This window comes from Tasmannia lanceolata, unplaced genomic scaffold, assembly GCF_043159265.1.
Source record: "Tasmannia lanceolata isolate RefF3 unplaced genomic scaffold, GAP_Taslan_0.1 ptg000007l, whole genome shotgun sequence".
Lineage (NCBI taxonomy): Eukaryota > Viridiplantae > Streptophyta > Magnoliopsida > Canellales > Winteraceae > Tasmannia > Tasmannia lanceolata.
In genome coordinates this window covers 18,463,770-18,480,103 of record NW_027518684.1, presented here as the reverse complement: position 1 = coordinate 18,480,103, position 16,334 = coordinate 18,463,770, and the positions used below count along the sequence as shown (strand labels likewise).

General features: G+C 36.8%; 2 protein-coding genes across 5 annotated transcripts; both read left to right on the top strand.

Moving 5' to 3' along the window:
- The first annotated feature begins 3,837 nt into the window (after positions 1-3,837).
- On the top strand, positions 3,838-5,778 carry LOC143882178 (Acyl-CoA N-acyltransferases (NAT) superfamily protein). Its single transcript, XM_077385636.1, has 2 exons — positions 3,838-4,148; positions 5,468-5,778. The coding sequence occupies exons 1-2, from the start codon at positions 3,902-3,904 to the stop codon at positions 5,692-5,694; spliced, it is 474 nt and encodes a 157-aa protein (XP_077241751.1). The 5' UTR covers positions 3,838-3,901; the 3' UTR covers positions 5,695-5,778.
- A 2,598-nt stretch (positions 5,779-8,376) lies between these two features.
- LOC143882176 (tetraspanin-19-like) lies at positions 8,377-16,334 on the top strand. Of its 4 annotated transcripts, none has more exons than XM_077385633.1 (7): positions 8,377-8,532; positions 8,897-9,098; positions 11,823-11,922; positions 14,888-14,968; positions 15,067-15,171; positions 15,801-15,992; positions 16,088-16,334. In XM_077385633.1, the coding sequence occupies exons 2-7, from the start codon at positions 8,947-8,949 to the stop codon at positions 16,097-16,099; spliced, it is 642 nt and encodes a 213-aa protein (XP_077241748.1). In that variant the 5' UTR covers positions 8,377-8,532; positions 8,897-8,946; the 3' UTR covers positions 16,100-16,334. The 4 variants fall into 4 exon arrangements, with proteins under 4 accessions (XP_077241748.1, XP_077241750.1, XP_077241747.1 ...); XM_077385635.1 differs by lacking the exon at positions 8,377-8,532 and adding an exon at positions 8,543-8,808 and having other exon boundaries at positions 15,801-15,974; XM_077385632.1 differs by lacking the exon at positions 8,377-8,532 and adding an exon at positions 8,543-8,808.

The window sequence follows — 16,334 nt, the reverse complement described above, 5'->3', positions numbered from 1 at the left end:
CTTATTCACCTGTAACCAGGATAACCACTATTAGAATCCTTATTGCCATAGCTGTAATTTATAACCTGAAAATCTATCAAATGGATGTCAAAACAGCATTTCTAAATGGTGAATTAGATGAAGAGATTTATATGGATCAACCTGAAGGCTTTGTAATCCAAGGCCAAGAGTAAAAGGTGTGTAAACTTATAAAATCTCTATATGGTTTGAAACAAGCTCCAAAATAATGGCATGAGAAGTTTGATAGTGTGATGCTATCAAATGGATTCATAATATATGAATCAGATAAGTGTGTATACAACAAATTTAGTGGGGACAGTGGTGTTATTATTTGTCTGTATGTAGATGATATGTTGATCATCGGAACAGACATAAGTGTAATAAAAGACACTAAGAAATTTTTATCAAATCATTTTGATATGAAAGATCTGGGAAAGGCAGATGTAATCCTGGGTATCAAAATAAAAAGAAACCCAGAAGAAATAATTTTAACTCAGTCTCATTATGTAGAAAAAATTCTTAGAAGGTTTAATTAATTTGATTGTAAACTTGCGGCTACCCCATATGATTCTAATATAAGATTATGTAAGAATAAAGGAAGTGGAGTAAATCCACTTGAATACTCTAGAGTTATAGGGAGTCTAATGTATTTGATGAATTGCACGAGGCTAGACATAGCCTATGCAGTGGGTAGACTCAGTAGCTATACCAGTAATCCTGGTAGTGATCACTGGGAAGCACTAATTAGAGTATTGAAATATCTTAAAGGAACCCTAAACTATGGTTTGCATTTTACTAAATATCATGTTGTACTAGAAGGGTATAGCGATGCCAATTGGGTATCTGGATTTGAGACCAAATCTAGGAGTGGATATGTCTTCACTCTAGGAAGTACAGCAGTTTCTTGGAAATCTACCAAGCAAACTTGTATAGCCAAATCCACTAGTTCATTGCTTTAAAGAAAGCAAGTGAGGAAGCTGAATGGCTTAGAAACCTTCTGTCTGATATTCCACTTTGGAATAAGCCAGTACCATGTATTACAATCCACTGTGATTGTCAAGCTGCTATAGGAAGAGCAGGTAATAATGTTTATAATGGTAAATCCCGACATATTCGTCGGAGGCATAACTCCATAAGACAATTGTTGAAAAATGGAGTGATAACCATAAATTATGTAAGATCAATTGATAATATATCAGATTGTCTTACAAAAGGACTAAATAAAAATTTAGTCATGAGCACATCGAAGGGGATGGGGCTGAAGCCCACTGTTTAGATCACTTATAATGGGAACCCAACCTATCTGACTGGAGATCCCAAGAAGTAGGTTCAATGGGAAAAACAAGTTATTTGAGTGATCTGTTTTGCACCAAATTGTATGTGAATTAAGTTCACTAAGCCTATCCCTATGGTGTGGGTGCAACCTGTAACGAAAAGAGGATGAGTTGTAGGACTCTTAATGTTATCTATAGCCGACTAACTGATTGTCAGTGGGATGTGTAGTTACAGGGCACTCCTGATAAATACACCTATATGAGTGTGGAAGTGTGGCCGCTTCCTATGAGAATTGGGCTAAATTCTTTAGAGCACTCATGAAAGCAGGATATAGCACATGGCCGAAAAGTGCGACACCGTGTGAACTTGCTTATGCCTTCTGTGTTGTGTGCGTGGTATGTTGTCTCAGTTTATTACTAAAAGTGCTTGGTTCAAGATGTATATTCATCGAATACTTGATAAACTCGATATACCTACACTATGTAAATGTTCAAGTCCAAAAGACATCTCTGCTGATGCATAACACATATTGCCTTGATCAAATCTATTTACATTTATTTATTTCTTGTAATTTTGAATTAGTGGGGGATTGTTGACTTTTATGTGAAAAAAGTCTTTTTGTAATTCAAACTTACAATGGGATGTTTTTTGTAATTCAATGTTTGGGACTTGCTTTATGCTTTTAAGCTTCCCTCCAAAAAGGCTAAAGTCATGAGAAAACTTTAGTCCTAGATGGGAAGTGTGAGAGGGTGAGAGTGGCCATATATATACTTTCACTCTCTTAGCCTTATGAATAAGCAAGAGATCATAGGGATCCTACGCGCACGAATCACTCACTTGGGTCCAGCGGGCTTTTGGTGTTACCACACACGCGCGCCGCCTGGCCCGGCAGGCCGCGCGTGTGAGACTAGGGCTTTTTCTATTATTTATTTTTTCCTTTTTTATTCTTTTAACGGTCAAGAGTTTATTTATTTTGTTTTAACTCTTTTTTACCGTTTGAGATTCCTTAATTGTGATTTAATGACCGTTTGGGAAACGTCTTTCACGCACTAAAAGAGTGCGACGTTTCACCCCAACTTGTTGATTACCTTTCTATAAAATCGATTTTCGAGAAAACAGAAAGACATCCTTAGCGGATTCTTCTTCTGCTCTCTTTCTTTTCTAGTTTTCTCTCAGCCTTTTCTGCTAGTTCTCCTAAACTTTTCTGATCAAGGTTTTTTGGCAAATAGAAGCGAGTTCTTAGGCATTCCTGGCTGCGTGAGTGCACACCCCTGGAGCGAGAGTTGTTGTATCCTGGAGGCATACGGTGACACGCCCATCTGCACCGTTGATTCATCATAGTGGGGGCGAGATTTGCCTTAAGGACAACGAATATTCTTCGTGCCTCAACTCGATAAGTGGTCTAACAATTTCTCTCCTTTTCTTTACAGATTATTATTGCAGAAAATAGTATTATGGATTTATGTCTTCAAGTTATGAGGTTAATTTGTTATAAGGTATTCTTGAATCCTAAATTACAGATTTGCACATCATTATTATTTCTAACAAATGGTGGGATCATTTCAATAGTTCAACAGTCAGTATGCAAATGTGCATGCGAATGTTATCAAGCCAACATTAGCACTTGTCAGTGTAGCAGCAAAAAGGGCGAGGACTGTGCTTACAGTTGCTTCATGGGTTAATCTGTCATCTGGATACAGATCATTGGCAATAACATACAATAGAATGCACACGAAGAAGCAATGAATTTTCAACTTTTTTTAATGGTTGAATTTAGAACCTATTAATTCGAAGCTTTTCCTTTTTGAAAAGGTAAATGATATAAGGGCCCGTTTGGATACCACAAGCATTTGTATTTTGATGTGGATTTGAGTTTTGGATACAAAACACATCAATCATCTTCATGATCATGTTTTAAGAGAGAGGGAGGGAGGGATGTCTCTGCCGGAGCAAAGTCGAGGAGAAGCAGCGATGGTGAAGTAAGTAGCCACAAATATTGATTTCCAAATAATGTCTCAGAACAGATTTGAAAATTAGAATTTTTTGCACTGTTGTAGCTGATTTGGAAATCTAAGGATATGATCCAGTTCAAAATATCAACTAAATCCAAATCTAAATCTTTTTGTATCCAAACATGGCCTAAAAGGATCAAAGAAATACACAAGGACCCAAGAAGGGGCCAAAAGACAAAAACTAAAAAAATTAGCATCTCAGGCCATTCCATAGTAGAACATATCATCTCGGGATAGGCTAAGTGTCAGCACTAGAATTCCCTTCATGATTAATGAGTAAACTACAAAATTAGCAAATGTTTGAAACTGAGTGGCTCTTTGTTTTTTTTTTTTTTTTTTTAAGGACAACAGGTTTATTAATAAAATAAAAAAATTACAGCAGCATATCATTGGTCACAGGTGGCGGGGAAAAGGTTAACAACTGAAATGACAAAGATGCCCTTGCCAAAATGGGACGTAGTAGGAAAATATACAAATGCAGGGGCATGGAATTACGGAATAGTATGGATTTTTGGGCATTCTACTTTTGGAGTTTTGTGGGCGCATTTCATATTTTCATACCTTGCAAAAATCCACATCAGGAACTGTTTTGGTTTTCGGACTTTGGGGGTGAGATGGCGAATCCTTCATTCATTGAACTCGCCAAAAATTCAACGGGAGATGGTTCTAAAACGATAGAAGAGATTGTGAAATTGGAGAGGAAAATTTTTCCCAAGCACGAATCTCTTTCAGCATCTTTCCACGAGGAGCTTAGAAAGAAGAACTGTGGATTAATTTATTTGGAGGTTGGAGGAGAAGTTGCAGGCTATGTCATGTATTCATGGCCTTCTTCCTTGTACGCATCCATTACCAAACTAGCAGGTAAACAACTCTATTGAATTTTTCTTTTCTCGATACTTAGGGGTCTTTTATTGCAGGTTTGGTAACCCTGGAAACTTTTTCATTGAATTTTTCTTTACTTCCTAATAAAAAATAGAGGGAGAAAAGAGATGCAGAAAGATATTTGTCTGTAAGCTGACATCTAATATCTCACTTTTGCCTTTAAAACACAAGCAATGGCCAATGGAACTGCATCTCTCTTAGGCATTTCATCAAACATCTTAGTTGCAATACCCACTCGACTATTTCACTACTAAAAACACGAGAAATGGGACCACATCTCTCTCAGGCATTTCATCAAACATTTTCCCACCCTCTCTAGCATCTCACTACTAAATGAGACCACATCTCTCTCAGGCGTTTCATCAAACATTTTCCCACCCTCTCTAGCATCTCACTACTAAATGAGGCCACATCTCTCTCAGGCGTTTCATCAAACATTTTCCCACCTTCTCTACGATCTCACCAATAAAAACACGAGCAATGGGACCACTTATCTTTCAGTCATTTCATCAAACATTTTCCTCGCAACATGAGTAATGAGTTTGAAATTTGTTGGGATGAGGTAAGAAATAAAGGAACCCTTGAAATTGTTTCCCCTCCTATTTTTTTGTTATTTTGGATTTTGTGCTTTTTATCATGGAGCGTTAAATTTTGAAAATCTATCGGGCGAGGGTTGGTTGGTTCTGAAATATTAGTATACTTGGGAAGATGGCCCAATGTTTCTTGTCTATTCCTTGCTTTCACTTGCAAGGTTTTAAATTGACTAATTAGTCATAACTAGCTAAAATGCTATTCTTTTTTTATGAATAAGGGACCATTAGCTCCTTTTTCTAGTTTTAACATGAATTAGACAGAGGTATTGAAACATTCTCCCTTCATTCAAGAACATGAATAGGTGGACTGATAATATTTGCTTGAATATTAACTACGGGGGACGGATAAAAACACCTGTCTTTTTTTAACATTTTCCATTTTCTTATATTTCATGACCAACTGAAAATCTATATTGCACTCTGTAATGTAAAATTAAGCTTTTGATTTTTTTCTTTCTTTTACATACTGACTTGTTGCCGACCCCAACTAGTTTGGGACAAAGGCTTTGTTGAGTTGAGAGTACATACTGACTAGTTATGGATGTTTGCTTATCTGTGCCATTTCAGGGGAATGATGGATATTTTACTTGAAAATGCAGATTGAATTACACGTGATTATTTTTAAAATTTGTTATGAGTTGGTAAATGCAGGCTGTTTAGTCTTTACCACTGAGCTTATGTTTGTACTGTGTGTCATTTGTATAGTGAAGGAAAATTATAGAAGGCAAGGCCATGGAGAAGCATTACTGAAAGCTGCTATTGAGAAATGCAGAACAAGAAAGATCTGTCGTGTGTGCCTTCATGTTGACCCCTCAAGGATTCCTGCTGTTTCTCTTTACCAGAAATTGGGTTTTCAAATTGATAAATTGGTTGAGTGTTATTATTCTTCAAATAGAAATGCCTATAGAATGTACTTGGATTTTGATGATTAATTTATAAATTATTAAAATGCCTATAGAATGTACTTCGATTTTGATGATTAACTTAGGAATTATTGAGGTGTTTGGGATTGCTTATTATTGCTTATGAAAACTCAATCACGAGTCAAATTCCAATCTGACAAAACATCCATGATCATGAATGTTTAGGTAGAATTTTATACTTTACTGCATTATTTTCTCATTGTGACCATGTTGGTGATTACCCAAGAAGATGATGCCCATTCTAATTAGTTAGTATTGAAATAAGCAGAAAGGAAATGAGGGACTGTTTTTTCAATTCCCGGGAAACACCAGCGTCCCATATCAATATATGTCCGAAAGTTATTACTCTTCAGATAGAAAACCTTATAAAATGCACTCTGATTTTGATAACACAAGTTACTTTTGCTTTTTGTTGTTATAACTTCGGATACCTTCACCATTCATAAAAAAAAAAAAAAAAAAAAAAAAAAAAAAAAAAAAAAAAAAACACTTTGGAATACCTTCTTGGTTAGCAGAGACTTCAAGCTGCAAACTAATGTTCAGGAAGAAAAGTCACATTGCAAACTAAGAAACATATCTTTTCTTCCTGTCTGGCACTGAAAATCCTCTCCAACCTGAAGGGTTATGACTAATATCGTATTGTAAGCATTCTGTATGGGTATCATTCCTCATTGTCTCTGTTATAACCTTCAAGTCATATATTATTTGTCTTCATGTTAAAGAACCATTCAATAACCACCTACTTCCCAAGTTACTTGCATTATCTAATAAGGAACTGGAAAGTTCTTAAATTTACAGTATCTCCAATAATGGCATATATCATTTGGGTCAGTTAAAATTTGAATTCCTATCTAATGAGAAGTTGAATGTAGACCCAGAATGTCGCAAGATAGTGTTAGAGTAATTAGGCCAAGCAAGAGGTTGCTTGAAGCATTACACCCAAGGTATCTAATTTGGAATACCAAGTTTGTTGCCTCCAGCCCCTCTATATATTAGATACACTAGGGTTTTAATAGGTTAGTGGGCTCTAGCCCTAGCCTAAATAGGCCCACTACACCGGTCCATTATCTTATTGGGCTTATATTAGAACATACATGGGTTATATTATATACCCAACAGATAGTTCGTTGATCATTAAACAACGGAGGGGACAAAACATCAGTTTTCTTTCAATATGTCCATAGTTTCAAAAGTAATTTCCTTGGTGGGATGATAACAGAACTTTGGAATTAAGTGAATCAGGTGAAACTTTCAAGAAAGAAACTCAATTTTGTGAGGATATTTACTTCAAATATTCAAGACATCTTCCTAAACTCTCTCAAGAACTTTGATATAACTTGCATATCACGTTGTAAAATGTGACTTATTTTTCAAACATCCTGATCGTACATTCAAAATCTTCTACTCAAATACTTGCAAATGTGGTCTTTGAGCAATAATCCTTGGAGTGGGGCAGTATTCATGACCATTCTGGATATGTTTTCATTCGATGTGTTTATATGAGTAGATTTCATTAGCAAGCAAACACTTACAAATGGGGCTGTGCTTGCCTCAGGTGAGCTACTAACCCAAACAATCACATTTGAAGAATCACCTGTATCGAACCTTTCAATGAGATACTGCTTTTCAAATTTCTCAAAATGGAATCTGTTACCAGTGCGGAATTGATTTTCATCCTAAATCAAGGTGATTGGATTTGCAAAGTTCATTTTGAAAACCACAGGATAGGGGTATTTTGGTTGTTTTCAATGAGATAGGGTGTTTTGATCAGTTTCCAATTTTCCATGAGATGAAGGGGTATTTTGGTTATTTTCTATTTGATAGGGTTTTTTCGTCGTTTTCCAAGTTTTTTATTTTGGTTATTTTTATATGGGAAATGTTATCCCCACAGCCATATTTTGATATTTGCGCAATCCCAGCTGTCTTTTCTTCTTTAATTGGCTCGTGAGAGCTTTTGATGGCTCTTTAAATACTAAAAGACAAGATGGGTTACAAAAAATATCAAAATATGGTTGTGCTGATATTATTTTCCTTTTATATCCACCCTGGAAATGCAGCATTTTCCCCAAAAAGACAAACAAGATGGAGTGGAAATATCATATGATCCATTTTTTTTTTTATTGGAAGCCCGATTTTGTGATATAACCCATCTATTTCCCGATCATAGAATTCATGAGCACCACTGATTAATGGGTCCCACTATGGAAGCTCCTCAACCCTCTCATCATACATCACACATTACTAGCCGTCTGATCAATGATGTTTGAATCCAGCTACGTGGATTTCAGATCTCATTTTCAGGCAATTAATCGTACGGCTAGCATTGTTCAGACTGGAATTTAGGTATGTGGAACCCGGTCAACCCCAAGACATTTGGGTCCTCCGATTGAAATTTAACTAAGATTGGTGCCAATATCATTATATCAATAGAGTCTAACCATAATCAGGCATTGTGTGTAGTGAATGGTGGAATTTGGACCGTTGATCTTGTGCGGCACAAGATTAACATAGTGGCCTACATCTATGTTGGACCCCACTAATGTTAGAAAATCTCGTTCACTCAGAGATAACCGAGATATTCTTATTTCTTCGATACGATTAATAATAATAATAATAAGGGAGATGATATTTTCACTCCCTGCATTACATGCACGCTCCCCTAATAACCTTATTTCGCGTGAAAAGTGAGCAACTTATGTCAAAATCAGTTTACAAGGGGAGCGTGCAAGTAATGCAAGGGGGTGAAAATATCATTACCCTAATAATAAACGAGATAGAGGGTAGAACTAACGGGGAAATGTATTCTGAAATTTTCTTCTTTTAAGTTTGGGTTTTCGTAATATCTCGGTGAGTTCGTTTGATGTCATTAATTGTTTATAAACCCTAAATTTCCAATCCTTCTAGTAGTAAAAAAACCCTAAAGCTCATTTGGATCTAAAACTTGGATTTTATAAGCTAAAACCTGGATCTTCCAATCCTGGATTGTAAAATTAGGGCTTTAGCCTATAAAATCTAGGTTTTAGCTAGTAAAATCCAAGTTTTAGCGTGTAAAATCGAGGATTTTGCAATCCTGGATTATAAAATCCACGCGTCCATTGTTGAGAATTGGAGAGGAGGAAAATGGTGGTTATGCTGAAATCCTCTTCTTACTGATCTTTTTTTTCTTGTTGGATTTTTGTCTGAAATCTGAGTTTTTTTTTTTTTTGTCTAGGGTTTGCGCAAACTCCTTAGTTGATTGGTTGATTTTAGGAGGCTTAATCAATGGGGAGAATCATGAGGAGTTGCCTTCAATCGATTCTGAAACTCATGAATTCGGTTATAGGGATGGTTGGGATTGCAATGATTATGTACTCGTCTTGGATGCTTAGGGTTTGGCTGAAAAACCTAGGTGATTCAGATCTTCAAGCCCCATGGTATGTTTCTTGAAGAAAATTTTCTCTAGTTTTTTAGTTTTGTTTCAAAAATCTTGCATGTGAATGTTTGGTAGAGGATAAATGGGTTATTCTTGTTGTTTCTTTGTTCTTTTTTAGTTTATAAATGGGACTGTTTGGAGAAATGTTTTACTTTTAAATGGGAACTGTTTGATTGGGGATGTTTTGATGTCTTCACCCCTTTCCACCTATGGTGTAATGCTGAAGAATAGAATTGTGCTTTTGGTTTAATTCGAGTAGAACTAGTTCCTCTTAAACTTCTCACGAAGTTGAAGCCAAAACAAATTAGTTATCTTTTCTTGATACGGCGGTTTGGAGTCGAGAAGGATGCGCTTTGGCTCCTATTAATTAGAGATAAATATGGATGTGGGTGGGGGGAGTGGGAGTGGGAGTGCAATGGTCCCAGTTCCGGACGTGGATCCGGTATTTGGAAATCTGTAAGTGGGTCTCGGGAATTATTCCTGCCGTTCGTGTGCTTCAAGGTGGGAAGGGGGGACCTCGTCAGATTCTGGCTGGACCTATGGGTCGGGAATCGACTCCTAAAAGATGCCTTCCCATCTCTTTTTCGGCTATCTTCTGACTCCCAAGCGCAAATTTGTGATTACTTGGTCAGGGGAGAAGGCCACGGAAACTTATTCTGGGACATTCGTCTCCGTCGAGATCTGAAGGATGATGAGATTGGATTTTTTGAATCCCTCCTCAGTTTGCTATCAAGTAAGTACCTATCCTCATCCTCCCCTGACGAATGGATTTGGTCACCCGATTCTCAAGGGGGGTTCTCTGTTTGTTCATTTTTCCGGCAACTAAATGGCGAAGAGGGTCCTAGATCTCCAATATCTCGCATTTGGAGTCCGATCCCGCCACCGCGGATTTCAGCCTTTGCTTGGACTATTGGCCATAGGTGCATAAATACATGTGACCGCCTCAAACGTCGGGGTTTCCATCTCGCCAGCTGGTGTGTTATGTGCCACTGCTTTGAGGAATCTTTGAATCATCTGTTTGTCTCATGCATGTCTGCATATCGCGTTTGGATGGCTCTATTCAAGGCTTTTGGGGTGAACTGGGTGCTTCAAGATAATATTTCCGATATTTTACTATATTGGAATGTTGCCTTCAGTGGATGTTTGGTGAATCATTGTGGAAGGCGCTTCCTTTCGCTGTCACCTGGCATTTATGGGCTGAGCGCAATCGTCGAATTTTTCAGAATAAATGCTAATCTTGGCAGCACATTGCTCTGGACATCCGCATCTCCATATTATCTCGGTCTTGAGCAAAATCTGGTATCCCATACCCAACGGGAGTTATCCTTTTTAATTGGGGTATGGTAATTTCTGAAAGGAGATCCGTCAACCGTATTATGCCAAAGTGGGAACCTCCCCTCCTGAGGGATGGTTTAAACTTAACTTTGGCGGGAGCTCATTCGGGAACCCGGGTAGAGCAGGAACTGGGGGCCTCATCAGGGATGCCAGCAGCAGTATTCTTATGAATGTTAAGGATGAGGCCCCCAGTTCCTAATAATACTGCCGCTGGCATCCCTGATGAGGCCTCTTAAAAGTATTATGTAATGGAGAATTTGGCTGCTTGGTCAAGGTGTCATGGTTATTTTAGCTGCTGTTTGGATATTGGAGATGTTGATTAAGTTGCTTGCTGACAGAATGCATAATGGGTAATTGGTGATTGTCTTTTGATGAAGGGCATATCACTTTCATGTCCTTTTTCTTTTAGAAAGAAAAAATTGGTGTGTATTAGGGGATATGAGAATTCTCAGCTCTGTAACTACGAATTTAAGGGAGAAGGGTGTTTCCTGTCACCTGTGTAGTTTGATATTGATCGAATGATGCGTCCTTTTATTTGATTTTCAACAGGCAGGAGTTGAGTTCTTTTCATTTCCTTCTTACCTCTTATACTGCTTCTATCTTGAAATGGTTTACTGTTGAAGAGGTTTTTGAGTCTTAGTGTTTTTCTTAATGTCGAAGAGTTGAGTTATGATACTATGATTTATATTTATCTGATCTGGATCTCTTATTTGAGTTGGTTAGGATTGCAATTATTTTATACAGAGGAGTTGGTCTTAAAAGTGGCAGACATGTTATACAGCCTTTATTCACAATATATTTTTCCGGTTGAAAGAATTTATTTTCTTGTTTTCATTCATCTCTCCTTTCCTGTTTGAAAGTTAATGTTTCATTGTAAGGAGTTCAATAGGTATGCAATCAATCTCCTATTCTCCATGGTTAGATGCAGTTTTTTTGGTTAATTATTCACACTAAGGTGGTTTTAATTGTTTCTATTGCTCGCAATACATCCATTATAATCACTGCCACTCAAACCCTATCCTAGTTGTTGATGATGTTAATGTTAGTTTAATAAGAAGTGCTAGCAGGACGGTGAAGTGAGGATACCAGCCGGGATAGACTCTGCATGTGGGTCAGACCACCTCTGCAGTCTGGCCCACATGCAGGGCACACAGGGAGAGGCCGCCCCGGCCTGGGGCACTCATTGCAGCATCCTTGAATCATTTTCTTAGTTTAATTGGTGTTGGAGATCTGACCATTAAAAAAATGGTGATGGAGATCTGTTGAGAAGGCAATTTACTTTATTTCTTTAAATTTTATGCAATGATCTTTTTTAGCAGTGAATTCTGTACCCTATATTTGGTCACTTAATTTTGAAAGCAATCTAAACTGCTCCCATCTCCAACTGCAGGTTTATTTACACTTTTCTTGGATTGGGAATCACCTTATGTGTGATAACATGTTCAGGCCATATTGCTGCAGAGACGGCCAATGGTCACTGCCTTTCTTGCGTATCCTTTTCCAATGTAACTAGATGGGAAATGGTTTCTTCTTTCCATTGTTTCTCTTCATGAAGGTTCAGTTTTCTTTCTTCTTTTTTCTTGTAATGGATTAAGGTTTAGTTTTCTAGCTTGGGTTTACTTGGAGACTGCTTTTTTTAGTTCTTCAAAACTACAGGTTTACTGTTTAAGATAGAATATTCAACATTTTTTCTAATGGGAATTAATTCTTGAAATATTATGACGATTTTACAGAATTATCCCTGTCAAGCTTGTGATTTGAAAACCCTAAACACGAGTCCAAATCAAGGGAGACCTGAGTCGGAGTTGACTCAAGACATTGCCGAGCATTGATTGAGTTTCTAAAACTAGAACTTCATGTTGTACCATTCTATTTTGTATTTTGTTGGGTATTTGTTCAAGTTTTTCACGGCATTTGTAAAACCAAGATCAGGTCAAGTCGACCAATCTGTTTTATTTTCCACTATTTTAAAGCTAAAACTCCCTGCATCAATCGTTGACTCGCCGAGTTGGCTCCCTTTACCAGGGTTTCAAAAAGGTTGATGCGGGCCAAAACACAATCAAAGCAAATCCTATTCCAACTCGATGCGGCGCAGCCGAGCACTCAGTGGACGCGGTCATAACAAGGGGGGTCAAAGGATTTTTTATTGAGTTGGTAGGGAAAAATTTGGACTTCGCCAAGGTTAAAGGGAGTCCACTTGGGCAAGTCAACGGTTGATGTAGGGAGTTTTGAAGCAGTGCCCTTTACCTTGCCCAAGTCCTCGTCAGAGTCCAAATTTTACCCTACCAATTCAATCCTAACTACTTTGACTCACCCGAGTTAATGAAAAATTGACCACATCAATTATTGACTCTCCCGAGTCGACTCCCTTTACCATGGCCGAGTTATTGTCCGAGTCCGAGTTTATAAACTCAATATTTCCATGGAAAATTTCAAAATTTAGTCTAAATAGAAGAGTTAAGGATGCAAAAGCCAAAAGGGTATCATTTGGTATTCTTTGAGCAGGATAGCAACATAATTGCTAAAGTGTCTCACCAAGATTATTTTTACTTATCAGATTAAGCTTATTTTGCCCTAGCTTTCAAGCTTCAACTATAGAGTTTGAATTGACTGTGCAATTTGTTATTTGAGTAGTGTCTTGGCGCTTCATAGATGCTTGGTGTGTGGAGGATATAAACTTCAAACCATGGTTGCCGGAAATGCTTTAAGGGAGTGGGAAATGCGTTTTGGAAACGTTTATGAAATGTGAAAAATATTTGGAGAAATATTTCCGAAATGCAAGGGAAACGTTTGGGAAATGAGTGGAAAACATATGGAAAACTTATGTGAGACGTGTGAAACATGTGAGAAACGTATAAGAAACGTGTGAAAATAAATGTGTGACCTTTACATGAGACGTTTTTTTAAGAAATCACAGCAAAAAAATTGTTGAATGCATGTTAAAAAGGAAAACAATAATATATATAGTAATAAAAAATAGAAATAATTAAAATATTTTGCTAAAAAATAAACTAAATAGAGTGTATAGATAAATCATATATGTTGCCCTCGAATTTAAATCAAATTTATGAAAAAATTATAAATGGATGTATTTATGTGTAAAATCTCGTAAAAAGCTGAAATAAAGAAGGTGTAATAATATATTGAGTTCATAATATAAAAAACTTTTCTAACATATATTTATTCTCTTGTGTTTCGCATGTATTTCCCTTGACATTTCTCGATCGTTTCTGAACCGTTTCTAACGTGTTCCCTAATATGTTTCTCATTGCGTTTATTATACAATTTTCTATCACTTCCTCCATTCTCGTTTTCCCACTAATTTTTCCCCTTGTTTCTCACATCCGTTTCACATTTTGCTTCCCAAGCTGGTAATTATGTGGCAAACCCAAAGAAAAACTCAGTCTGTTTCGGTTGTTTAAAATCTAAAAGTGCTACAACTTTGTATGATCTAGCTCTGCATACATATATCTACTGGTAAGTGTATGATATAATCAAATATTAATTGTAAATTATCAAAATCGAATAGATAAAATGTAGTATACGAATTCTGAATAGATGCATCCCTTTGTCTTACGAGTGAATGCCAGAAACTGTCAAGTTTTCAACCAGTGTTTTTAAATTCTATGATTTATGATAATCGGACGGTTCGAATTATCTCCTGAAAAAAATTGTGATTTAGTTTGAATCTGTTAACTTACCAACTTCTCCAAAACTGTCAAGTTTTCAACCAGTGTTTTTAAATTCTATGATTTATGATAATCGGACGGTTCGAATTATCTCCTGAAAAAAATTGTGATTTAGTTTGAATCTGTTAACTTACCAACTTCTCCAAAAGCTTAAGCTTATTTATCTTTTATACTTTTAACACTCCCCCGCACATGTGGCCCCCTTGGCAAACACGTGGCACATGTGGTACCACTTTGGGCCGACCATCGCATGTGGATTTTTGCTATCCGGGAGGTTTGAACTCGAGACCTTTGGCTCTGATACCATGTTAACTTACCAACTTCTCCAAAAGCTTTAGCTGTTGGAGAAAGGCGTTATTTATCTTTTATACTTTTAACAAAATCTTATTTGAAAAACTCGTACAATTCACTCAAAAAATGTTTTCTATGTTTCCATGATTGTTATTGTGTTTTTTGAAATTCCAAATCCTTATTGGGCTTATTTATTACACAATTCTGATTGATTTGTCCTTATCTATTTCTTTTGATAGGTTTTTCATCACTCCTATGAAAAAATAGCAAATTACAATTTCTTATATAATTTGATTTTCAGAAGATTGGATCATATAACTTTAGTTTGAATGGACCATACAATTGTATTATTTGTCTAAACCATCTCATAGATAAGTCAAAATACCCATTTGGCTAAGCTTTCGTGGTGTAAGACTGTTTTTTGAGTAGAGAATTAAATGCGAGACCCATCACTGTCAACCTTAAATGGACACAGTATATGGTGTTTGTCTTTTTGCTTGTCCTGCTGGAGGCTGCGGTCACTGCAGACGTGTTCCTGAATAGCAACTGGGAAGAGGTGTGCCGTCTTTTTGGTGGAATTGTCTGTTGCACTCTCTCACACATGTATGTTATTACATGGTTTGCCATTTTAACTTGACTGTGATGCTGCCCCAGGATTTCCCAGAAGACCAAACAGGGAGATTTGATGAGTTTAAGGATTTCGTCCATTCAAACTTTGAAATGTGCAAATGGATAGCCTCATTGATTGTAGCTGCACAGGTTTTTTCGTGAAGCCAAACTTCTTTCTACATTGTTGTCGTTTTGTATTGCTTTACAATCACATGCATTATCCTTTGACTGTAAAAATGAAGCTCCACACACCTGAAACTGTATAGGTTTTTTTTCAAGTTTATAGCACTACTTCTGCAGCGACTTAAAAGATGTCGTAATTGTGTGTCATAAGTAAACTAAGGGCCTCTTTGGCTACCCCTAAAATCAGTCCTTATTTGCAAATAAGGTTATTTTAAGTTAATATTACTTCAAATAAGGTTTATTTTAAGTTAATTATATTTGCAAATGGCGCAGTACTGTCTCTTTGGAAGCCATTGATTATATCATTTATAATGCTCTTAAAACCATTATTTGCAAATAGTCATATTTTTTTTCAAAACCAATTGAATATAAGATTATATGCAAATAATGTCTAGAGGTACCTTTTCAAAAAAAAATGTCTAGAGGTATCCAAAGAGGCCCTAAATAAAATTTACCTTTTGCTAATGGTTTGCTTTTGTTATGTTTCACATGCAACTCCTATGCTTATTTATCTATAAGATGGCTTAGACAAATGCTTATTTTGATTTTCTTCTCATTTCATATGTCTTAGCAAGTTCCACATTTGGTTTTTCCAGGCATTGTCTATGTTCTTGGCTATGGTCCTCAGAGCTCTTGGGCCAGATCGTGGAAGCTACTATGATAGCGATGATGATTATATTCCCGCAAGGCTTCCACTACTGAAAAATCAAGTTCCGCAACCACCATATGTTGTCAACCCCCATTACCCCTTACAGAACGATGCCTGGAATGTAAGAACTTCTGAAAAGGTTGACCCATTGCTCGACGTCCATTGTTTGCTCACATTACTTCCTGTTTGAGATTTCTTTATAAGGTATCTGATTTTTTATCTCTATTTTAACAGATAAACAGGTAATGAGAACTGTATTGGAGGAACCCTTTTCAGGCAGGGTTCATGGTTGTGATCAGACGTATTTGTTCATGAAAGGCCTGTTATTTTACTTAGCATACGAAATTGAAAAGGGGAATGAGGCTGATGGCATCATTAAGGTCTGATTCTTGATGGTCTATATAGATGTTGAAAACTCTACTTTTGAAATTTTCTGTAAGATATTTAATTAGTAATAAATGCATCTCTTTCTGCTTTGGTA